We start from the raw sequence: 26,397 nt of genomic DNA on the forward strand, positions 1-26,397 counted from the left end.
CACTGCTTATAAACAAGTCTCTGAAAACCAATATTTTAGATCAAACCCTTACAGACCAATTAACCTTGCAATCATGCAAAGTAGTCAAATGAATAATTTAATTACATATGCGTGTGTTAATGGACTGGCTGGCAGTGTCATGACTGAGTCAGCAAACCTACAGAGATCTCTACCAATATGGACAGAGTCTAAAACACATTAAATAGAGAGGGCTCTGGACTCATTTCCCGCTAAAGCTCTCTAATTAGACACACTATAAAGAATTAATTAAAGAATGAAAGACTGCAGTGACCATGGTTACAATTTATTAACTGGCTGGATGCCAAGTTATTTCAGCCTCACTTTCTAATTCTGTAAATGACAAACAATGCAACACATTTTTTAACAAAGCCAAGGTTGACACCTTAGATTGAGATTGATTAAATGTGTTTAAACTTTGTTTCACAAACCAAAAGCAGTCTCAAAATAACAGTTTGTGGCAATCGACAGCATATGAACCTGGAATATATTCAAAATAGAGAACCTATAGAACATTTAGACCTTGGATAACTGTCTCTGGCAATAAAGTTAATGGAAATTGCGCTTTTTAGACCAGGAGATCTAAAGATCAAACACCTTTCAAGCATTTTTGAGTATGGCTATAAGGGTTGTGCAAAGGTGGAAGCCACATGGGACATCTAACTCATACTTTACATACTCGATAAGACAGGCAGTGTAAAGGGAGCTCAATATGCAACTAAAATCATCACTTGTGTGTGTCCCTCTCTTCCTGTTCACAAACAATCATGGCCAAAATTCACGTCCTAGGAGAGCAACGATCACAGCAAGTCCAGACATCTGCTCGAAGATGTTTCCAATGTGAGATCGGACAGACTCCAGGTTAAATATTGCAATGGGAAATGTTCCTGCAAGGGTCACTATTGAGACAAGTTCATTTCAACATCTAGATCTAAAGGTTTTTTTTTCACACTGCAAAAAAAAAAAAAAATGATAATACACCATATTACACCATATGTTGCCCAATGACAATATCTGAACACCCTTCCTAAAATGTATGTAAGCCTCACAAATTTACATTTACACTTAAAAAAAAGAATGACAAACCTTAATTCAAAATACTACAGTTTACTGTGAATATTTAATTAAGCTTTGTTGTAGCTTTGTTGCTTTGTTGTTCAAAATGTGGGACTGGCATGACTTTTTCTAACTTGAAGTCTCTTATGTTCACCAAACCTGTTTTTAAAAATTAAATTAAATTAAATAAAAAAACCCGTAGTAGCAGTAAAACAGTAATATTGTGAAATATTTTTATAATTTTAAATAACTCCTCTCTATTTGAATATATTTTAAAATGCAATTTATTCCTGCGATGGCAAAGCTGAATTTTTGTGCTGCTTGCTTGCTTATTTATTTATTCATTTAGTGGAAACCATTATTCATTTATTTGTTCAGGATTCATTGATGAACAAAGTACAAAACAACAGCATTTAATTGTTTTTAAATTGTTTATAATGATGTTTATATAATGGTGTTTATAATGATGTTTATAAAAAAGTCTTTGCTGTCACTAATGTGCCCTTACTACTTAAACATATTAAAAAAAAGAAAATAAATTTGACCCCAATTTTTTTTTTTTTAAACAGAAATCTAATTTTGCTCAAGTAAATCTATCTTGTTTAAAAGAACTTTCATTTACTTCAAAATGTAAAAAAAAAAAAAAAAAATGTTTCTTATCTTTCATGTTGCAAGTTTTTTTTGTTTTATTTTTGTGACATTGATCACTCTGCCCATGCAAACATCTGATTGGTTAATGATAGTTATAAACTGAGTGTAAATTCAGCTTGTCATTTCCTGATCCTCTTTCCTTCTTCTACTCACTATCTCCGTGTATAAAATGAGAAAAAGCCAAATAAACAAGCAAACAAAATCTGTTTAGCTTGTATAGTCACTTTGCACATTATTGGTGTGGACAGTGGACAGAAAAATCATTTGACAGATTGAAGGAATCATGAATGATGAAAAAACTACATGAAATCCAATCTGATCGTTTATACTTTCCAAACCTGATTTTAATCTAATTTCAAACCACATACAGATGTGGTTTGGATCAAGGTTGTAAACATCAGATTCCATGTGCATTTTGGTTTTTCGTTTTGACTACAAAACAAACCAGGCTTGAGTCAGTAAATAAAAAAAGTGCAATTTGCTGCCTGTATGAACAAAGCCAGTGTAGTCCAGTTATTAAATGACTGTCTCATAGTTCATGTGCTAAATGAGTCATCTATAAGCAGAGAGGTTCACCGACTGTATGCATGAGGACAGAAATAATGTCTCTCTTTTCCACTGCAGAAGTCCAAAGACAAATCAGGTACTTAGTCTGTCAGTTTTCAGTGCACCAACTCCATAAAATATACAATAAACTCAAAAGACCTCATACACTCAAAACACACACAGGAATGTACCAGATCAAATTCCTTCCCATGTGCCTTAAACTTTCTATTCACTGCAAAGCCTGAGTTTCCAGAGTGACCGCTCCTCTGGTAAGAGCAGGTCGAGGTGTGTGTGTGTGTGTGTGTGTGTGTTAGTGGCTAATAGCTTGTGCTGCTTTGTTGAACAAACCCCAGCAGGGCTCAAGAAAACACATTCCAGGAGTTAATGACCAAAATGAGGGTAAAATATTGCATATTTACCACACACTGGCATCCAGAGAGAGAGAGGGAGTGAAAAAGGAAGAGAGATGGACAGAAGGAGGGAGAGAGAAAGCGATCAGGTTTATAAATCTGTGTGAGAGCAGGACAATAGCTCACTAGAGAGCTGAGAAACACACAATACATTCTTAAGACATTAAAGGGCAACAGAGCAGCAGTGTGTGTGTGTGTGTGTGTGTGTGTGTGTGTGTGTGTGTGTGTGTGTGTGTGTGTGTGTGTGTGTGTGTGTGTGTGTGTGTGTGTGTGTGTGTGTGTGTGTCTGCGCCAAGCTTTCTTTCTCACGACTCACTGAAGAGGGTTGCTGCTGCTTAGGTTGAACTCTGGGCTCTCATGTACACACACACACACACACACACACACACACAGGCAGTGTCTGCAGTTGACAGTCCCACCCTCACACAGCCAGACTTCATCACCTCATTAGGACCAGAAACTGCTGACCGAAAGATGGAAAGAGAGACAGACAGATAGTAAGACAAAAGTGACAGAGCGAGCAAGAGTCTGAGGTCAGTAAGATTTGTTTTAAAAGAAATTAATACTTTTATTAACTTACTTTTACAAAACAGTTCTATTTCAAAGCCTTTGAACTTTCTATCCATCTAAGAATCCTGGACAAAAATGTAACAGCACAATTGTTTCCAACACTGATAATATATTAATAAGAAATTTTTCTTGGGCAGCAAATCAGCATAGTATTTTGATTCTGAAGGGTTATGTGATATGTGATTAATAATGCATTTGTGACCCTGGAGCACATAACCATTCATGGCACGGGTATATTTGTAGCAATAGCCAAAAATACATTGTATGGGTTAAATTATTGATTTTTCTTTTATGCCAAAAATCAAAAGATATCAAGTAAAGATCATGTTCCACGAAGATATTTTGTAGATTTCCTACCGTAAATATATTCAAACTTAATTTTTGATTAGCAATATGCATTGCAAAGGACTTCATTTGGACAACTTTAATGGCGATTTTCTCAGTATTTAGATTTTTTTTTGCAACCTCGGATTCCAGTTTTTCAAATATGTTTCATCTCAGTCAAACAGTGTCCTATCCTTAACCACTATACATCACTGGAAAGCTTATTTAAGCTTTCAGATGACGTATAAATCTAAATTTTGAAAAACTGACCCTAATGACTGGTTTTGTGGTCCATTTACATTTATTTCTGTTCATTTAGCAGAAGCTTTTATCTAAAGTGATTTGCAAATGAGTTGACCAGGCCGGCACAGGCTAGAACTGATGTGTCAGTGCAAAACATGCATTAGTTATTTAAGTGCTCACAGCTTCCAAACACTCACAGATCAGTGTTAAAGCAATAAGCCACGAGAGGCCATGTGTTCAAGCAGTTTTATTACAGTTAAAGAGCGCTGTTAAACATGATGCATCACAGCAAAATGATTTAATAAATCAAAGCAACTTGATTAGTTTGAAACGTTTTCAAGCAACAAGCACACTGTCGTGTTTTTTTTTTTTTTTTTTTTTTTACCACATTTGCATATACAGTACTGTAGCATAAATGTCACTAATTTTGATAGATTAATGCTTAAAAAAGAACAAATCATTTCAAAGCTATTTCAGCTAACTGTACAAGAAAAATAACATCAATTCAAGAAATATCATCTTAGTTGTATACTCACTCACATACAAATATTTATATTTGAATGAAAATAATAGATATCACTAGAAAACTACAAAAACAAACTGTGTTAGCAAATACTAGAAAATTTCTCCTTTTACCCATTGAAACAAGTAAAAATGCTAAAAGATTCCTATATTTATATATATATATTTTTTTTTTCTTTTTTTTTTTTAATGACAGATTTCAAAGATATTAAATAGCTACAGCTCCTCATTTTAACATCCAAATTTGCTAAAAAAATTACCATTTAATATCTTAGAAATATTTACCTTGATCGTACTTGCAGATAGAAAAGCACCCGCTAAAAATAACAATTTGCTTCTCAAATAAATTTAAGAAAGTAATTTTTTTATTGAGCGACAAAATGCTGATTAAAAATACTATTTTGCAATGAAATGATGATAAAACTTCATTCATAACATTCATTGATAATAGTAATCACAATTTTTTGTTCCAAAGTAAATCCTATACCAAATCATATATGTGTATATGCAGTGTTGGGAAGATAACTTTGGAAATGTAACGGGTTACAGATTACAAGTTACCCTGTTTAAAATGTAATAGTAGTGTAACTTTTTCAATTACTTTATTAAAGTAATGTAACTAATTACTTTTGAGTACTTTTTGATTACTTTTCTAAATTTGTGAAAATTAAAGAATGATAAATAAAAGCATATACATCAACTTAAATACAGTTATCTAATAAGCATGTGACGTATTCTGTGTAATAAACTCCTGAAACATTGGTGGTTTTTTTTTTGCTGTCTCTTTGTATATGATGATAGTTTTCTCAAAATAAGTAAAATGCACATGAAGTGACACAGAGCAGTTCTAGAAATTATGTTTATGTGTTCGTGTACTCATATATTGAGGCAGCAGAGGTTGAAAACACTGCGAGCTTCAGTAGGCCTATGTGTAGAAAATGAAACCATGTCTTTGCCATTAATTTACAGGAGGGGCGGACTGGGAAAAAATTCAGACTGGAAAATTCAAACTCATACAAACAAATTCATGGACAAAACTATTTTTTGTATGGACCTGACATAAAAAAGGTTTAAATCTTTAATTTGGGGACATGCAAAATAATTAAAAGTTCTCTCCTGAACTGCACCTTCACTTCCATTTTTCTCTTCAGTCTCTTTATTTTGCCCTGTTATCCATCTCTCTCATGACTTTAATACTCAAGATTGAACAAAACTATACTTTACAATACAATACTACAATATCTTTATAGAAAAATCCTAATACTGTACACGAGTCATGTTTTTCCCTTACAAAAATTAACCATGCTTTTATTAGCTTATATAAAAGTAAAATAACCTTTTTTTTTTTTTCTTTTTTTTTTTTTTTTGCAAATGGATTTGTATTTATTTTTAAATAAATACATTTTTAAAATAATTTTACATTTTTGGTTACCACAGTTAAACAATAGTAACCATTTTCTCTGGATTTATAGTTAAATATTAAAATGTTAATTTTCGTAAGGGTTGTGTTGTTGTCTGTCGCAGCTCCCCCTAAACCTATTAAAAAAATCGGAATTTTTTTCAGCTAAATTACTACTGTAACATTACAACTGATAATAATGATGTCCTTTATATAGTATTTTGAGTGATGACTGATGAGCAACGTGCTGCTGCTTGATTAATTAAATAAAAAAACTAAGACAAAAAAGCATCTTTACAGATGAAACCCAGAACAGGAGTTCTGCTTCTCTGCTCCAGCAGTCCACTCTATTCTCTCTCTCTCTCTCTCTCTCTCTCTCTCTCTCTCGAATTGATTACTCGGAGTCTGATCCAAACCGTTTGGCGGAGGCGCGGAGAGCTCGCGAGTCATGACTAACACTTCCTGATTTATTAGAGATTTAATTATCAAATGGCGGATTCGCAAATGATCGCTTTAGTACATTCGGCAGGCAATTATACAATAATGTTATTAAAATAGCGGGCCAAATCGGCTGCCAGGCCACCGGGAATTGTCCCGGTTCTCCCGGTGTCCAGTCCGCGCCTGGTTTCCACAGACACACAGAATGTGCAGGAGTCATATATTGCATTTTTGGGGCTTAATATTCACAGACACTAGTCGATGTCATGTTTTGATTCAAGTGTACTGACCTACTTTTGATTTAGTCATCCAAAATGTGGCATATTCTGTCCGCGTTAGGCATTCTGTTTTTATGACTGGATTCTAGAACCAGACTGTGTTTCCGCATCCCGGAAATTATTAGGGCGGTATGTCTCAGAATAGTCAGTGCAATTTGGGAAAGAAATCAGTTAAATCTGTATGTGGATGTGTGTAAATATTCAAATGTAATCCCCTTTGTAATCGTTAAAAATTTCATAAGTAACTGTAATTTAATTACTCATTTTTTCGTAGTAACTGTAACTAATTACAGTTACAATAATTTTGTAATTAAATTACGTAACGCCGTTACATGTAACTAGTTACTCCCCAACACTGTGTATATGTACAATTCTTCTCATCAATATAAATTCAGCTGATGTGTAGTCACTGGTATGCATATATCAATCACTGTTGTATCTCCAATGGACTATTGTTGATATTAGGCCCAAAGTGAAGTCAGATGTGTTCAGATATGTGACGGCGAGCAGACAGGCAGTGAGTGTTCAGTGAACTCTTTACAGAGCTGTAGATCTCTACCCACTTCAAACAGTGTGTTCTGTTCTGCCTGAGGCCTCAGACAAGAGACGAGCCTTTGATACAGAATACCACTATACCACAGTCACACACACCTGATACCCTGCTAGAAAAAAATAGAGGTCAAGTGATAAACCAGAGGAAATGATCAACACACACAGAGTTGACCCCAATCAGACAAATGACTGAAACAATTTACACTGCAAATGTGTGTGAGTGTAAGCATTGTGTGATACGGATAAAAGGCATAGTTCATTAGTGTCTTCATTTATTCACCTTGTGCTATTCCAAACGTGTAGGACAATGTCATTTCCCACTGGTGCAACTGAATTAAATGCAATTAAAAACACCATAAATGTGGTCTATATAACTCGTTCATTAGATTTCAATAGAAGATACTTGCATTTAGGGACGAACCAAAATTGCCTAATTTTGAAAAAGTGCTTAATTTTCATTCTTATAATTTCAATATGTGTATAGTAAAAAAGATATATATAGAATGATAATAATATTCACTGTTTCTCACACAAAAGATATTCATGGACGACATTAATGGTGGTTTTATGAGTAATTTTGGGAGTTTTACAGTCCCTGGTCACCACTTATGTTCGTTGTTTGGAAAGGAACACCTCACTAAATTATCCTTTCATGTTCTATGGCAGAAAATAATACAGGTTTTATAAAAAACAGTTTTCATATTTGGATGAGCTATTCATTTAATTGATGTAGTAGCTCTAGAGCAAAATTCACCCGAATGTACTGGCAGTCCAAACAGGGCGGCCAGTAGATTTAATATGTTTTCTGTACTGCAGTAAAGCAGACTTCCTGTACAGCAGGTGTTAGAGAACAGTAGTGCCGCAGGTCAACACAAGCCTGGTCTGATACTCTAAAAGTGAAAAGCACATTTATACTGTGAGTGTGATGACATGCTGTATGTGTGCTGAAAAACACACAAACACACACCCGAGCACAGAGATGCTATTGTGTCTCCACACCCAAAAGCAGCTGTGGCGCTGGCCTGTCCTCCAGATTCCTGTCGGGGATATTTACGGGGAATTAGACGTTTTATTGAGCTTTAACGGGAGGGGTGGGCCACCGGTGACCTGACCAGGCATCACACTACGGCTGGGTTGTTTCATGTGTAGTTTAACATCCACAAGGGGAATATAATATTACATTTGACTATATATATATATATAATAAATAATTATATAATTATTTATTTTTTATAAAAAAATAATAATTATAAAATCACAAACCTTACTAAAATGTGTTAGATTTAGGTTTTGAACAAGAAAACAATAATATAAAATAATAATAATAAAAAAATAATAATAATTAAGATATATGTGGAACTCAATATTACATGCAGTTTGGTCTCTCAAATGCATTTACCTATTTTTCAGTAAGTACTTAAAAACATTTTAAAATAAAATATTTTATTAGACAGATACTTAGTAGATAGAACATATTTAGGAAACCTTTTTTGGGTTGGGGGAAATGCTGATTAAGATTGGTAAGAAAATACATATTAAGACAAATTATTATTTATAGATATGTAACACTATTATCAGTGCTGAGCCAGAATTGTTTGTGACATTTTATTGCATCACCAAATATGCAGGATTTCAGAAGCATTTTATTACATAAACCTGCAGTCTACTGTAATGGAAACAATCTGGGTTGCTAGTTCTCCAGACGGCCATTTCTGCATTTGGGCAATAAATTGCAATGTTACTGTACAAACAATGTGTGCTGCCAGGAATGAGCTTAAACCGTGGGCTAAGGTGGAGACCAGCCTATCTGAGCTGAATCTGGATTGAAGGTCTCCAGACATTCTGCTATGTACAGAAACAAACGAGTGTGGGTTGAACTCCTCAGCAGCTATCCTAAAATATCAATATGAGGAGAGCAAAGTCAGGCCAAAGTCAGGGATGGTCAAAGTTGTTACAACTGCTTAGGTCAAACCAGACTATAATTCACTGTGTTTAATGCACTGTGATTAGAGTATCAGCGTCAACTGTTAACTACTGTAACTAGTTAATGAGTTACCAAAAATGCTACATTTATCACTTAAGATGCACTGAAAGTTACAGAAAAACATGTGACAGAAAGAGGTGAAGAGCAAGAGAGTTAAATAGACAAAAAGGATCAATATTTCCATTCTCTTTCTCTTTCTCTGCACTGAGACTGTAACACGGCAGATTAATTGGAATAGTAAATCACCTAACAATCTTGGAAAAAGAAATTCAGAACTTTATCGGGGGAAACGGGTGAATATGAGAGTGAAAGAGACAACATATGTTTTTCCCTTATCAGTACTTTTCAATAAATAATTTAATTTCTCTGTTAGTTTAAAGGCAAGTTGGAAATAAGTGCTCTGACAGCTATCAGATATAACAAATATCAGTAATGGAATGGAAACCGTCAAAATCAGAACAATGAAATTGACTTTTTTAATAAAATAATAGCATTTTCTACATGTCATTTCTCGTATGTATATTTCCTATGCAAGAAAATAATAATAACAATAAAACTTTAATGACAGTATTTTGTCATCTTGTAAAAATTAAATAACAAAATAAATTGTAACAAGTAGAGGGTCAAAAATAAAGCGCAAAAGAGTGAAAGAAAGATAAAGTCAAAGAAAAATAGAGCAAAAGAAATTACATTCAAGAAATAAATTAAACATTTTTATAGTAGTGGCAGTAGTTCCAATAATAATAATAATAATAATTGATTATTATTATTATTATAGTGTTGTTGTTATAAATTAATGTATGTATTTATTTATTTTCATGTATTATTTTCAAACATTCTTAAAATAACACTAAGGTTGATTATTATTATTGAATAAAATGTATGCTTTATCTTAATGGAAAGAAGAGAATAACATACTAATACAGTACATAAACTGGAACCACTTCTACACTTCTAATCACTCTGATGAACTGGGTTATTTTGGTTATAGTTCAAACTGAAGACAGATTTCATATAACAGATGATGACGCATTGGTTTGTCATGTTAGTTAAAGCTGTTGTGTGGATACAGGATGTGTGTGTTTTAGGCCATAATGTTCTCACCATTGTTTACTGATGCCTCCAGTTCTCAAGGCAGTCAGATGACTCTGTTAGGTCAGTCTCACAGACTTATTATAAACCCCCTCTCTCCACAGCCAAAGCTGTTCAACTCCTCTCAGAGTCTCTACTGAATGCTGTTAATTAGGCGGATGTTTCATCTGTTCATTTGTCAATTTCCAAGAACATCAGAATCACTTTGACGAGCTGTTTAATTCACATCTCAAAAAGAGCCATCTGCCCTTGTTTTAATGCATGACTGCTCCATCGGGTCTATCAGAATGACAACAGAACATCACAAACAACAACAGGAAAACGTTTCTGAACACATCAGCACATTTCCTCAACACTGCCTGACGTGATAACAAGCACTGGAAATGTTATGTTTTCTTACAAGTTCAATGCACACAAATGCAAGGAAATTTATCGCATACAATAAACAATGTTAATAAAAAAGTGCTCTGATTTGTAATAAATGGTCAGATGTTAAGACTATCAGTTGCAATTGAACAGCAGCTGAATTTTAGCAAAATAATACAATTGAATTTTCTATTCTATGTGATATTTCCTACATGTCTATTTCCTATTCAAGAATGAATTATTATTATTTAATTATTACTATTACTCATAACAGAAAAATCTTTGAAAAATAACAAAGAATACTACAGTAATATTTCATTATTTTTATTATTCACATCGATATATATAGTAAGAAAATCTATGCTTTATCTTAGCAGGTTAAAGTGAATAATGTATTAATCAGCATATTTCTTCAGACTCCTTCCAGCAGGCCAACAACACTGTCTGATGCAAATATAGTTGGAAAAGTTTTTTTTTTTTTTTAATTGTAAAAGTTTGCTAAAACAGGACAATCAATCACATAACGTAATCAATTTACCACTTGTGGCCACTGACAGTAATCACTAAGGTAGTGTCTTCCATGAATCACCTGAACTGAAATCACCCTATATCCCTTACAACAAATACTGTGTGCACTGAGGTAAGATGGAGCTGGTGTTTTCAATGAATACCATGGTGTTACCATCATACCATGTTCAAAACTGCGGTATTCCCTGAGACACAGCTGGTGGATATTCCTGAGCTCAAACAACACTCACATTGTGCAAAACAGTGAACTTGTGCATCATGGAGCACAATTCAGCCAAGCAGAACCAGAAGATAATAACCTTGCTTCTGTTTACAAGTTTTAGGATCATCACACTCATTGAATTCGGTATAAAAAAAGAATTATGTGAACATAATCTCTCAAATCCAAGTTTATCCAATATTGGTTTTTTATTAGTACTTATAAAGTACATATTCTCCATCCATAATCCAGCCTAATAACTAAACTTAACAACTTCCTTACTAATTTATTTGCAAATTAGGATTTTATTGAGGAAAAGATCATAGTTATTGTTTTGTTTTTTAATGGTGAGAAATGGATCTTAAAATAAAGTTTGACAATCAATTAGTAATCCATTTTTAGCAATTAATAGTGAACATTTTTTAAAGTGATAGTTCACCCAAAAATGCATTTACTCATCCTCATGCCATTCCAACCAGTGTTGCTTGAGTATAACTGAGATTGAGATTTTTTTCATATTTTAATTTTAAAAAGTTTTAGAAATGTTGTGTTGTTGTTGTCCATATATATATATATTATTTATTTATTTTGTTTGTTATCTAATTTGAGTAATTTGATAACATCAAGAAGTCATCTTGGCAAATAGCTGAAATATGTTTTTATTTAATTTATTTCATGTTATAACGTAATGCTATAAAACAAAAAAGTAACAATGTTTTTTTGTATGATTTTTAAGATTCCAAACCTGTATGGCTTCCTTATAGAATAAAGAAGATATTTTTAAATACTTTTGTGTTTCACAGTATAAAAGAACAAACAGGTCAGTAAATGAGCATATGATGAGAGAATGTTTATTTTTAGGTGGGCTTTCCCTTTAAGATGTAATAGATGTAGTTTCACCAAATCATGATATTCCTTACCATGTTGAAGAGTTCGAGTTTGTTTTTGATATCCATAAGCATAGGGTCAGCACCTCTGACTCTTACTTCTGGATTCTGTCTTTGAGCACGAACTCCATTGCCCACCACTCTTGCAGTATAACTGAGAGAAAGAGAGGGAGAAAGACAAAAACATTAAGAAACCAGCTGAAGCCCCATCAGAATTAACTTTTGGTTGAGGTCCCTTGGAAGCTTAAATCGTCAATCTACTGTTTGGATTTACCATGACATAGACGGCATTCTGTCCTGACAGCTTAGAGGATCAATACGGCCTGGACTTCTAGATCCCCTGCCAGAAATGAGACATTATAAAGTCTAATTGTTTGTGTGTGTGCTGTGGGAAGGGTGGGGAGGATTTATTTGGAAGTATTGATGAGACAGTGGATTGACTTGGCAGCTATCTGAAATAAGGTGAAGTACCACATTTACTAAAACTGAAATAAAAATAAAATTAAAGCTGCAAGCAGCAATGAAAGGTCCCTCGCACCCGGTGGCCATAGGAGAACAGCGAACGTTGGAAAATATGCTCATAAAATGGTAAATATTTGTGCCAAATTTCCTGCTGCCAACAGGTGGCGCTATAATTATAACTGAATTTTGGCATGTAGATGTCTTTAGCACAGGCCTCTTACCAAACATGTGAAGTCTGGGGCAGATCGGACATTGCATGTTTAAGTTAGTGTGAAACAAGATATTTCCTGTTGCCAGCAGGTGGCGCTATAATGATAATTGAATATTGGCCTTTAGATGTGTTCAGGCCAGGAGTCTTATAAAACGTGTGACGTTTGAGGCACATTGGGCATTGTATGCATGAGTTACAACAACTTCTTGTTTCATAGTATTAATAGCATGCTTTAGCACTTAGTAAGTGTTGCTAGCATGTTTGAGAATATTTCTAGCATGTTTAGCACACAATGGCATATTTTACTGTGTTGCTTATAGTGCATAACAGTGTAAAACATGTCACGTCCTGTTGCCAGTAAGCGGCGCTATAACTATAACAAAATATGAGCATGTAGATATCTTTAGGCCAGGTCTCTAATCAAACTTGTGAAGTAGATTGGACATTGTATGCACGAGTTACCGTAATGTTCTGTTTCACTGCATTTATAGTATGCTTTAACATTTAGCTAAGTGTTGCTAGCATGTTTTAGTATGTTTCTAGCATGTTGCCAGCCTATATAACACTCGTTTTTGACGCTTTTTAATAGGAGTCATTACAATGTTCACCATGTCATTTCTTGTTGCCAGCAGGTGGCACTATGACTACAACTGAATACGGGCATGTTCATGTGTTCAGGACAGGACTCTTATCAAACTTGTGAAGTTTGGGGCAGATCGGACATTGCTTGCCTGAGTTACAACAATTTCCTGTTTCATGGCAAAACATCAAACTTTGTCAGGCTGCCAGGGACACACCCCTCTTCGCAATTTAATGTCACAAAGGTCTTACGATGGCCCTCACCAAATTTGAAGATGATCCGGTTAAAACTGTAGAAGGAGTTTGTCAAAGTACGAGGCATGGAAATGGCAAAAACTGCACAAAAATTGTACAGGAAATTCAAAATAACGTACTTCCTGTTGGGTTTTGGATTTTGTACCAAGATACTTTTTTTATGTAGGTAATGGTCTGTTACACATGTGCACCGATTTTCATTAATATACTGTATGTAAAACGTAGCTCGAGGCGTACTCCGTTGAAATTTTACAGGTGGCGATATCGAGCCATTTTGCAACACCCACTTCTGAAACCTATATCAGACGTAAATGTTCGCCAGTTCTGATGCGTGTGCAAAGTTTCATGAGAATTGGAGCATGTTTAGGCCCTCAAAAATGTGATTAACTTTGAAGAAGAAGAAGAGGGTCCCCGCAGCGTGGTGCTCGGGCCCTAATAAAGCTAAACAGAAACCTACTGTTTTAAAACTAAAATTAAAATGAAAACTGAACATATAATATTTGTGGGATTTTAAATGTCAGTTGGTGGTGAAGTCAGCATTGTTATTGTTACATTTAAATTTAATTTAGGTAATTCAAATAAAGTTGAAATAAATGAAAAGATGGCATTAATTAACAAAAATAATGTTTTGCTAAAAATAAATTAATGCTAAAAAGAAATAAAAAAAAAACTAAACTAATAAAAAAATAAAAGCGCAAAATGACTAAAATTAAAATGATAACTGAAAAACAAAAGATAAACGCTAATCAAAAAAAGCAACAGTTAGTATATAAATAATACTAATGTTTGAGGTGCACTGTTCATAAGGATTTCCTTTAAAGTACATTGTTCTTTAAGGGGTTTAGGGTTTGGGTTTAAAAATTGTTCTTCATGGTTTGAATTGATGAATGTTGTTTTTGAGGGTTTGTATTGGGTTTGCAGTACATTGTTCTTGGTGTTGAAGAATGATGGTATCTGACGATGACCAACAATCCTAAGGGTTTGTGTTGAGGTGTGTTGAAGTACTTTTAGACTCAGCGTGATCAGTTTAAAGGAAAAACTGAGGCTGAATTATGTTGTTAATTGGGGAGCTGTGTTTGGAGACCAGGCTGAGGGATAAACTGAAGTGCTGAGTGAGCAGATACATTTATTCCTGGCACCTCTGGGTTCACAAGCAGCTAATGCGCTAATGAAGTGTCCATTCAGGACCGAATTACTGCAGTGGACACACCACAGGGTGAAAAGAGGGGCAGAACAGAGAGGAGTTAAGACAAAAGTGGAGAAGAAAAATCAAGTGATAAAAAAAGAAGAATTATCAGTTCATAAAGGTAAGTTAACAGCTTCCCAAAAGTTCTAAACGCCTGCACACACACACTCAAGCCATCTAATTATAAGACCTATTTCTCTCTCTTATCATGCTGTTCCAAAAAAATTGCCAGTATTATTTCTGAAAGCCTGAATCTTCAAACCACACACTAAAAATACATTATTCATCGCCCAGTTTTAAGATATGATGAGAACACAAACAGAAGTAACACTGTATGTATATGGGGTTGTGCGAGTGACCGTGAACATTAAAGGAAGTTTTTGTGGGTGTGCTTTTTTAATATTGGATTAGTGTGATAAATATGATTAAAATGATTTCTAATGCATGAAATTAGCCCATGTTATGATCTATCAACCACAGAAACTAATATTAAAGAGCCTCTCCCAAGACCACAATGGAGGTTGATTGAATCATCACTAAAACGTATATTTCCACTATGTTGGTGTGAGCCATAGTGGCTGGATAAATAGTGTTGCAACAATATTCAGTTTACATTTTGCACAGTGAAAGATTCTGAATATTAGATTTTGTTGGGGAATCTTGTGAAGTACCAGCTCTCTCTAAAGATGTCTGAAAGAGACATCTTTTCTCATACTCCCAACTGAAGTTCTCTAATCATATACACAGGCAATCTTTTGCTGCTTTAATAGGATGTCTCGAAAAGTAAGGCTCACACTCTCTTTCTCTTGATGATGGTCTACTAAGAAAGCCTATAATCCCTGACCCAGAGGAGAGAGTTAGAGGAGCAACAATCCTAGAATCATCCTTACTGAACACTCTATTGATTCACCAACTAGCATTAGCTCTGTTCTGGACATCTTTTATCGCAGGATCATTCTGCATTACTGTAATCTGCTCTCTCTCTCAGAAAGATAAATATGAAGAGACTATGTTAATAGAGGCCAGTCACTGTTCAGCAGCCCTTTTCACATTTGTTTTCTCCAAAAGAAAGTGTATTTCATGTTTTTATGTAATATATATATATATATTAAAATTGTAAATAGTAAACAAAATTAAATAAATAAATAAATGCACTGCTAAAACTTGCTGAAATTAAAACGAATATTCACAAAAACCTATTTTAGCTTCGTGGTACATAAAATTTGAAAAAAGCCTTAATTTGATTGCATTAAATATGAACATGCTGTTGAATAGTGATAAAGCTACGCAGCCCTAAGAGAGAAATGTTGTTAAACATTTCCATCATACTAGTTAATGCATTAAAATTGTCAGTCCTGAATTACTAAAACTAAAAACTAAATAAACTGAAAAAAATTAATAAAACTGGATCAAAACTAGAAAATGCCAAAGAAACTAATAGTAACAAAACAAAATGAAAATGAATGGAAACTAAACAAATGGAAAATAGATTTGAAAATCAAAACTTACACTAACTCAATAAACATAAACAGCTCAGACAACCTTATATACATAATAAACATACTCAACGATGCAAATAAAACTTTGAATAAAACTCCAAAAAATAAACACACAAAAAGCAACTCTGACAGGATGCAGTCTGGTTCCCAGCATGAAGCAACTCAGCATTGCAAACATCCTATAATCAATGCGTTCCCGCAGTTTCATGGAAACAGAGATGATTCCAAAAGCTTTGAAAATTAATGATGGTTGAGCATGAAATGCACATGTAAATGCTTCTGGTCATAAGAAAATAAAAAAATGTGAAACATGCAAAACAGAAGCTAACAATTTTGGGAATTGTGTTAAAGATTCACTGACCCAAAATGTTCTTATGATGCCATAGAAGAACATCCTATTTAGTCTTTAGAAAACCATGAGATTTAAAATGTAGTTTTAACAATTTTCTGACCTGGAAAACCTTTAACGTAGCATCAAGAACCTTTATTTAAATCACCAAAAAACTAAACGACCAACTCAAACGACCCATTAAAAACCCATTAAGTGCGTAGAACTTCATCTTCTCATATTATTTAAAGCAAAGCAAAACAAACCAAAAATAAAAAATAAACAAAAAAATTGTCCCAGTGTGACAGAGTATTTGTGTGAGAGAGGGAAGAAAAAAAAAGAAACAAGATCTTTGATTGCAAACAGCAGAGCTGCTCTGTAATTAATGGGGCGGCAGAGAGTGAATGAGAACCACTAGAATGTGCAAATCTGATCTGGATAAATTAGAGGTTTGGAGCACGATAAACTGGCAGGGAAAGCCATGACACAGACATGGAAATTACAAGTTCTCAAACTTTCTCAGAATACACCGCTCTGCTGCCTGTAGAATGGACAGCTCAACTGTCCTCCATACAACTTTCTTAGAACAGAGACACAATGGCAGCCGGCCTGCACGAGGACAAACCAGACAGAAACAGCAATCAGACACTGCTGAGGAAGAGCTGCTCTGAAAGGATTTGTCTTCAAGTCTTGAAACCAGAATAAAGAATCAAAATGTATTCAAAATGTATTTTTAACTAAAATCTAAGCAACCGCCCACCCATCTATATATCTTATCATCTATACATCTATCTAGCAACTATCTATACATCTATCCATTCATCTATCCATCTATCGTCCAACTAACCATCTATCTATACATTCATCTTTGTATCTATTATCAATCTATATATATATATATATATATATATCTATATATATATATATATATATATATATATATATATATATACACCATATTTTCCGGACTATAAATCGCACTTTTTTTCATAGTTTGGCTGGTCCTGCGATTTATAGTTAGGTGTAACTTATTTATCAAAATTAATTTGACATGAACCAAGAGAAAACATTACCATCTACAGCCACAAGAGGGCGCTCTATGCTTCTCACTGCTCCTGTAGCCTAGACTGAGCAGCATAGATCGCCCTCTCGTGGCTGTAGACAGTAATATTTTCTCTTGGTTCTTGGTTCTAAATAAATGCGACTTATAGTCCAGTGCGACTTATATATGTTTTTTTTTCTCGTCATCACATATTTTTGGACTGATGCGACTTATACTTAGTTGCGACTTATAGTCCGAAAAATACGGTGTGTGTATGTATATATATATATATATATATATATATATATATATATATATATATATATATATATATATATATTAGGGGTGCACTGTAAATATCGGCTGATAATTAATTGCCTTTGTCAACTGACAAGTTGCGCAAATTCACGTTCATTATCAGCGGAATAACAACAGCTCTGTGTAGTAACAGCTGCTCTATGTGAAATCACACACCTGATGGAATTTACCCCTGATTAGATAACCAGCTTTACAGAGGAGATGCGCATTAATTATCGGCCGATATTTATCAAACACACATCTGCGCTGAGAACAGATGCCAATCAATACAGACGGGAGACGTGCCAAATAAAATGAGACATACAATGCTTAAAATAGACAGAGATGTGAAGAGAAGGAATCCTATAGAGATGGAAAGATCAGGGGGTGTGAGAGGATGAGCAAATGGTGGAGACAAACCACAGAGCAGAGCCTGAGCCAAGCCTGCTGCCCCGAGGGATGATGGGAAAGAAGACTTTGGCTGCCAGTTGCAGGGACAGATGCCCATGTGGCCAACAGCTGCATCATGTGTGTGTGTGTGTGTGTTTGTGTGTGTGCCTTGTTCTTCAAGAGAAAAGGATATGGCACTGAGGTCAGTCAAACACACACACACTAGTTAAAGTGTCAATGTTTCCGCATTGAACAGCAGCAGTGTTGTGTTTTATTTGAGTGCAATATCAATAACTCTCTCTATTAAAGTTATGCAAAAGGGTGTACACACATAGACACTGGGCATGACAGGATAAAAAAGAAAGAGAATGGGTGAATGTAGGGTGGAGAGTGTATCTGAGGTAAGATAAGGCTGATTCGGTCTGTTATTATCTGTGTTAGGGCTCGTTACAAGTCACCCTCCACAGACCAGGTAGAGTGTGCAAGTACACCTCTTCCTCGGCTGGCCAGTGCAATGAACACACACACATAGAGATAATTCACCCACCGATCTCTATTGAGGCAATTACAAATTACTACACTCTACTCGTAAACCACAGGAAACAAGAAATGATTTACAGCCTTTGTGAATCAGATGTTCTTATGTAATTTCTAATCACTATCATTGTGAGGGCATTTCTTCCAGTAAAAGCAGATCATTCAGCAATAACTGGTTCAGGACGTGGCTGTGGGAATTAATCAAATGATGAGGAACAGCATTATAATCATGCACACTGTGAGATATTAAAAACAGAACAACTTTAATAATGCATTCATCCAGGAATGGAAATTCTGTCATGATTTTCAAATTATTCCAAACCTACATGTGGAACTCAAAAGATTATATTTTCAAGAATGTTTCAGTTGTTGTTGTCCATATAAAGAAAGTTATTAGAGTCCAAAACAACACTGGATGCCAATTACTTTCTTTGTATGGACTGAAATTTTGTGGATTTATTTGTGCCATCATTTATTTTGCATAGTTAATCAGGTCCCAAAACAATACAGACAACATTACAAAATGCACAAACACTACCATTTAAAAGTTTGGGGTCAGTAAGGTTTGTTTGTTTTTGTTTTTGTTTTTAACAAGGAGACATTAAATTAATCAAAAGTGACAGTAATTTTTTTTTTAATTTTAAAAAAGATTTTACAAAAGATTTCTATATCAAATAAATGCTCTAAATCGAAGAAATGAAAAATATATATATATTTTGAACCTTTTATTTTGGTCCATTAAAGAATCCTGAAAAAATATATATTACATAAATATTGACTATAAAAACTATTTTTGACATTGGTTATATTAAGAAATGTTTGTTGAAAACAAACCAGCATATTAAAATGATTTCTGAATGATGATGTGACACTGAAGACTGGAGTTACGATGCTGGAAATTCAGCTTTAACATCAAGAAATACATTATATTTTTAAAATGTATAGAAATAATAGAAAACTGTCTTTTTAAATTGTAATGCACAATATGCCAATACACCATTTAGCAATATGCCTGTTTTCACTGTATTTTTAATCAAATAAATGCAGCCTTGATGAGCATAAGAGACTTCTTTTAAAAACAACACAAAACAAAACAAACAAATAAAATCTGAATGATAGTGCACACATTAGTGAAGATCATTCTTCGTGAATTCACCCTAAATAAACAAGAAACCCTCTGTAAACTCTAAAGTAGACAAACACGTAAACGAGGGAGTGATAGTGCAGGAAGAGGGAAAAAAGCCATGAGATTCCTGGATGAGCCCGTTATAGCTCTGAATTAAGTGAAGGAAGTGGCTGTTTATGGGAACATTTACTGGTAAATCTGCCCCTAGTCACTTAAACACGGTCACCAGCTCTGCCTGGTCACTGTTAAAACCTCTTCCCTGAAGCATAAAGCAGAGGTCTGGCGAGAAACCAACTCAAACACACACACTAAAGCCTGTCCGATTGTGTGGGACCCTGCGAACGTGGCATTAATTGGTCAGTGTTGATGCCCCATGCAGAGAACTTCCTGTTCTTTGAACTCGACCTGGTGTTTTTAATGTCTTTTACACTTTCACTGTTTCCCTCATAATGCTGCACAGGTCAGCGGCATACAGCAGGCAATGAGCTCCAGATAACACTGTAATGAGGGTGAGTGTGTGTGGAGCTGAAAATCCACTGAGATGTGTTCTCAATTATTTCGGAATTTAGGTAAACGAAATCCAGACCTCCCATTTGCGGGCTGACACACACCATCACACACACACATGCATATACTGTACACAAACTAATCATTTAGATGCAGCGCCGGATGATGTCACTGCCTGAGATTGCATCGCTCCTGTTCTATCTATAGTCTTTCTGAGGCACTGTTTCCAGCACTGGATTTAAAACACATTCCTGAGAGAATGCACGGACAAAGCTAGGGGACATTTAAACTCGGGACTACAGCAACAGATGGACAGAATGGATGCATTGAACTGATCAAAAGTTATAATGTTAAAACAAGTTTATAATGTTACAAAAGATTTCATTTTGCATTGAAATTTTTCTGAGCAGCAAATGAGCACATTAGGATGATGTCTCAATGGCACTGAAAATGAGTAATGATGCTGAAAATTAAGATTTGCCATCACAGGACTAAATAATTATTTTTAAAATATATTTTTAATTATTTTAAATTGTAATATTATTTAACAATTTATGCCATGATGAGCATAAGAGACAAACTGGCAAATTGCTAAATGTTAAATAGCTTTTTTTCTAATCATACAGTAAAACTATCTTTATTTTAGGCTTTAATGGCATACATTATTGTTTTTTCAACAAATGTAATACGTCAGTTAGAGACATACTATCGTATTTGAGTATACAGACTATATATATTGCAGAATTAGTATACTATTCTAAATATATATCTGTCTATTGCATGGAAGAGCATGAGCTGCAAAGATAAATATTCTCTTTACTGCCAACTATTGAAGTAAATTAGTATTACACTCAAACCATTTCAAGTTTTTGTTTCTTTCTTCAAATAAAAGAAAAAAAAGGATCATTTAAAACTTGATAAACAACTTTAGAATGTGTGTTCAGACAGATTACACACTCACAAAAAATGTTACAAGCACACTTATGTAAGAGCTGTAATCTCTGCATCTAAATTACAATGTTATCAGATAGAACCCTGGAAAAACACAAACCAGAAACAGTCCACTTTAATATACAAGTAATAATTTTCACTGCGCTCCAGCTAAACTGGCCAAGTACTAATGGTATATTGATACTTCAGTAAATCAATCACTCTAAAATAAACAACAAGTCTTTGTAATGCTTAGATCCATTATTACAGTAGCTCTCTACCTCTTCCCCAGCGGGCTTTCCATCATCATCATGCAGATCAATAACAAACTATCAATGCACACAGCCGATTTGAATCCAAATGTATCTATACAATGAAATCTAGCTTTAGTACAGAGTAAAATCCTTGTCAACAAAAACACACCAAATATATGTGACATTGTGCATTTACACCTCAACATGTTCACTGTTTTGCAATTTATTTGCAGAAGCAGAAGTTATGACAGAGACAACAGGCCTTTAGTAACAACAGGCCAGATGTGCACAGCTTGTGCCAGCATCAAAGTGATGCCAGTGGCTTCAAGCTGGCACTGGCTGATGCCAGACGCTGAGTGGCCAAAATGTTATGACTGAGGGCAAATTTGGCAGAGGGCCGCTGAATTAAACACATGGACATATGCATGCCTCCTAACACCTCTCAAGTTCAGAACCATCTGTCTTGGGCGACAACGAACAGGTCAGACAAAAACAAACTCATTAAAAACACACACACACAAACACACACGTAATGCAGAGAGGTTTCAGAAAATGGCTGGCTAGACACCCGCTAGAACAGCACATGTGATGTTTGTCAGGTAACAAAAAAAGTTATTTGCTTTAGTTATTATTTCTTTAAAAAAACATTTATTCTTATTGTGAAGAATATTTTAATAATCTAAGGAACTGTTTTCCACTGCAAAGAACCTTTAGTGCAAAGGAAAGGTTCCATAGAAGTTTCTTCATGGAACCATAAATGTCAACACAGGACCTTTATTTTTAAAAGTGTGGGTTCAAAAAAAGATTCTGGTGTCTTTATCATAGGAACCAAGGCATAACATATCACAAATAAATATTGCAAGACCACAACTCCAACAAATATTTCAAATATACACACAAAAGTACCTAATGAACTTTTCTCAGTGCTCTGTGATAGTGTAACGGTCATATCTTGCCATCTAGTGGTAAATAATTTGATTTACATTCTATATTTTATTGCAATGTTTTCCAGAAAGCGTCATTAGCAAAAGACGTCCAGATGTACTGACAGGTGTGTGAATGTGAGTACATCCAGGATGATGAAAAAAAGAGAAATGGAGAGCGAGAGAAAGTCCTCATATATGAAAACATTATATATCATTGTATATTATGTAAATAATAAACTATTCTTTACACTTCCCTTAAAAATTTGGGGGTCAATAAGATTTTTTAAAGATAGAAAAAAATACTTTTATTCATTAAGGCTGCAATAAATAGATCAAAACCGATGCATTTTTGTTTATGTTCATATATAGTCTACTTTTGTTTCATATGTGTGTGTGTGTGTGTGTGTGTGTGTGTAATAGCTGATCTTTTGAACTTTCAAACAATCCTGAAAAAAGTCAGTTTCCACAAAAATATTAAGCAGCACAATTGTTTTCAACATTAAAAATAAGAAATGCTTCTTGAGCACCAAATTTTGAAGCATCATGTGACACTGAAGACTGGAGTAATGATGCTGAAAATACAGCTTAAACTCAAATTATATTTTAAAATCTATTAAAATAGAGAACAGTAATTTTAATTGTAATATTTATCAAATCTATCAAATAAATGCAGCCTTAACAAGGATAAGAGACTTCTTCTAATGGTAATGTATATACAGTATATACTGTAATGTATTAAGATACAAAAGTGATTTATTTTTATGCAGTAATGTCCATACCGTTTTTGAGTCTATATTTTAGCCTGTGGATGGCAGTATAGGCTCTTCTTTGAGGTTTACATACACAATTCCCAGCAGCAGACATGCTAGTTATTACTGCAATAAAGAGCAACCCTTCACAGATTAAGTCTATTAAAAGTTTATGTACAAAAATTTATGAAAGGGTTGGTGCCACATTTAAAGTTAGATTTTCACAGTCTATGACTTTCAAACCATTCAAACAGCAGCTTGAATTTTGTCCAAATTATCCAATAACTGATGTCCAGCTCTTTTCTGTTCTTGAGAGACTGTCTGTAACCATTTTTAAATCAATTTGTTCCTCTCTTTTGTAAACTGAGCTTCTTGGCTGGACAGGTGTCCCTCTGTTATCTCAGTTCTGAAACAAGTACAACCAGCACAAATGACACAAACCTGCTCACAGACACACCTGTTTGTCTCACAGTTCAGAGAAATACACACGCACACTTCCAGAGACAAACTTTAACACGCAAGCAGATGGCACTCACAACACAAGCACTAAAAGAGCCCATCATTTCGAAACTATGTTTTGTGAATTGTAGTCTATGTGTGTGATCTTTAAAACCATCTGTATATGACGAAAGTTACCTGCTCTGTTCTAGGTCGACTCTTTTACTGAAGACACAACCCCATTATGGTAGATGTTGTGGATGTTGTGTTAAAAATAGAACTATAAAAAATACAAGAGATATGGAATACAGGATCCACATGCAGGGAGGAAATAGTGCAACAATATGAACTTGGGGAAAAAATTGATTTGAATGCAAATTAACTAAACTGAACTAGAAATCATAAGCTGGTTTGAACTAACAACACATACTTCCATTTACACTATTAAATGTGTTTATTAGTTTAACAATTTACATCTATTAGTTAAACAATGAAAAGTGTAAATTTTATCAGTATCAATTTTTAACACATTCCCTGCAATTATGTCAAAATAGTTACTAAACGAGGCTAAGAACATTCATGAATACTAATATCAGCACCAAGACTTTTTTAAGAATCTGGTCTGCTGTAGATCATCCAATAATTCTTGAATTTGTTAAGATGAAGTGATGCGTGTTGCGGTAATTGTGGGAAAGGCAGTGCACAGAATTCATTTAATTGATTTCAGGTCTGGAAAATCCCCTCCAAGACATATTGTTCATTGTGTGTATTGTGGATAATGGGGTCATACGTTAAAATGTTTTTTTTATTATTATTTTTTTTAATAATTATTATACGCAGTTACCAACAGAAATCTGAAGAAGCTACAAATCTAACCATAGTCATTTCCTACGATGCAAAAACATGGTATATACACAAATATGCATATGCATTCATACAAATCTTGAGAACCTTCTCTTCGATCCGAACAGAGAAAATGAGGTTCCAAGATTAAAAGGCCACACACCATTCAGCTATTTCTGTTTATGTGAGCGACTGAACATAAACTCTGAGAATAACAGGACATGCATGACGAATGCCACATGGAACTCACACAGACAGCTGGCTGCACTTACAGCCAGGTGCACACCCAAATATCTCCACCTCCAGTTATACCTTAAAAAAAGTACAATGTAAAGTAAAATGATAATAATACATAACAAAATTAAAAATGTAAACAATAATAATATAATAATAACAAAATAAAAATAATGCATTGTTAAAAGTATTACAATAATTAACAAAAATTCTATTTAGTAAAAAATGAGAGGTGTTTGCTCATGCAAAAGTCATTGCCATGATGTTATAAAAGAGTTATAAAAGTTATAAAATAGAGATTAGTGCATTAGAGTTCCATTAAATGCACTGCCAGGAAGAGAAAGCAGAATGCTTTCGAAGTGCATTCTGTGTGTGTGATAATCTCAAATCCGTGTGAGTGTGTGTGTGTGTGAGAGAGAGAGAGAGAGAGAGAAAGACCTGCTCTGCTCCACTAAATCCTCAGAGAGCAAAAAGAGTCACGTTCGGTCTGCCATCGTTAATTATTTGGGATAAACGGAGGCATGCTGGAAGGAGGACAGACCCATGGAGTATCCCGAGAGTCGTAACTCTTGTAAAATAAAGGAATGTGTCTTCAGACGGTAAGACGGGGCGGCAGGATGGTGTTTCTGGAGCCCATCTGGTAGATGGTGTGTGTGTGTGTGTGTGTGTGTGTGTGTGTGTGTGTGTGTGTGTGTGTGTGTGTGTGTGTGTGTCTCAGGGTGAAGCTGTCTGGAGAAAGATTCAGGCTCATGCAGACGGTGAGACGACATCAGTGTTTGAGTCATACAAAGCAGGGTGGAGGAGGAGGAGGTCAAGGACACTGCTGGGACGAGCCTTTCATTAACCCTGCAAAAACAAATATGAGCTTTTGTTTCGTAACGTCTCTTCTTCTACTCTATCCTCCCTTGATTCTTTATTTTTTCCTCAACTCCCAGTTGAAAAGACCTGTGTTTAAGATGCTGGAGGTCATCATCGGATGTTGGTGCCCTCACAAGGCTTCTTAACTAGTTTCACCAGTATGGCTACTTTTCAACATGCTTCTCTTAATAATTTAGCTGTGAGGAAGGAAACAACAATGGGAAAAAAAGAGAATAGTCTAAAATTCTTCTGCACAATCTGACTTTGCTGCATCTTGGAATTGAACTGCTGGTTTCGTCTGGTCAGAGGAGAACTGGCCCCCCGACTGAGCTGGTCAGAGGAGAACTGGCCCCCCGACTGAGCTTGGTTTCTCCCAAGATTTTTTCTCCATTCTGTCACCGATGGAGTTTTGGTTCCTTGCCGCTGTCGCCTCTAGCTTGCTTAGTTGGGGTCACTTCATTTACAGCGATATCGTTGACTTGATTGCAAATGATTGCACAGATACTATTTAAACTGAACTGAGATGATGACATCACTGAATTCAATCATGAACTGCCTTTAACTCTCATTTTGCATTATTGACACACTGTTTTCCTAATGAATGTTTAGTTTACCAACTAAATCTACACTAGCCTTACACAAGTAGATGGTATCCCACCTGGCTTCGTAACTTGGTTAAGGTA

The 26,397-nt window shown here is 34.8% G+C and overlaps 1 protein-coding gene across 2 annotated transcripts in view; it reads right to left on the bottom strand.

The window, feature by feature from the left end:
• gpc5c (glypican 5c) overlaps positions 1–26,397 on the bottom strand; it is a 114,742-nt gene that overhangs the window by 27,743 nt on the left and 60,602 nt on the right. For both annotated transcript variants that reach the window (XM_059501305.1, XM_059501304.1), the window contains one exon: positions 12,097–12,217. In XM_059501305.1, the coding sequence (XP_059357288.1) occupies positions 12,097–12,217 (121 nt within the window). The remainder of the gene's footprint in view (positions 1–12,096; positions 12,218–26,397) is intronic.

Source organism: Carassius carassius, chromosome 20 (genome assembly GCF_963082965.1).
Source record: "Carassius carassius chromosome 20, fCarCar2.1, whole genome shotgun sequence".
Classification (NCBI taxonomy): Eukaryota; Metazoa; Chordata; class Actinopteri; order Cypriniformes; family Cyprinidae; genus Carassius; species Carassius carassius.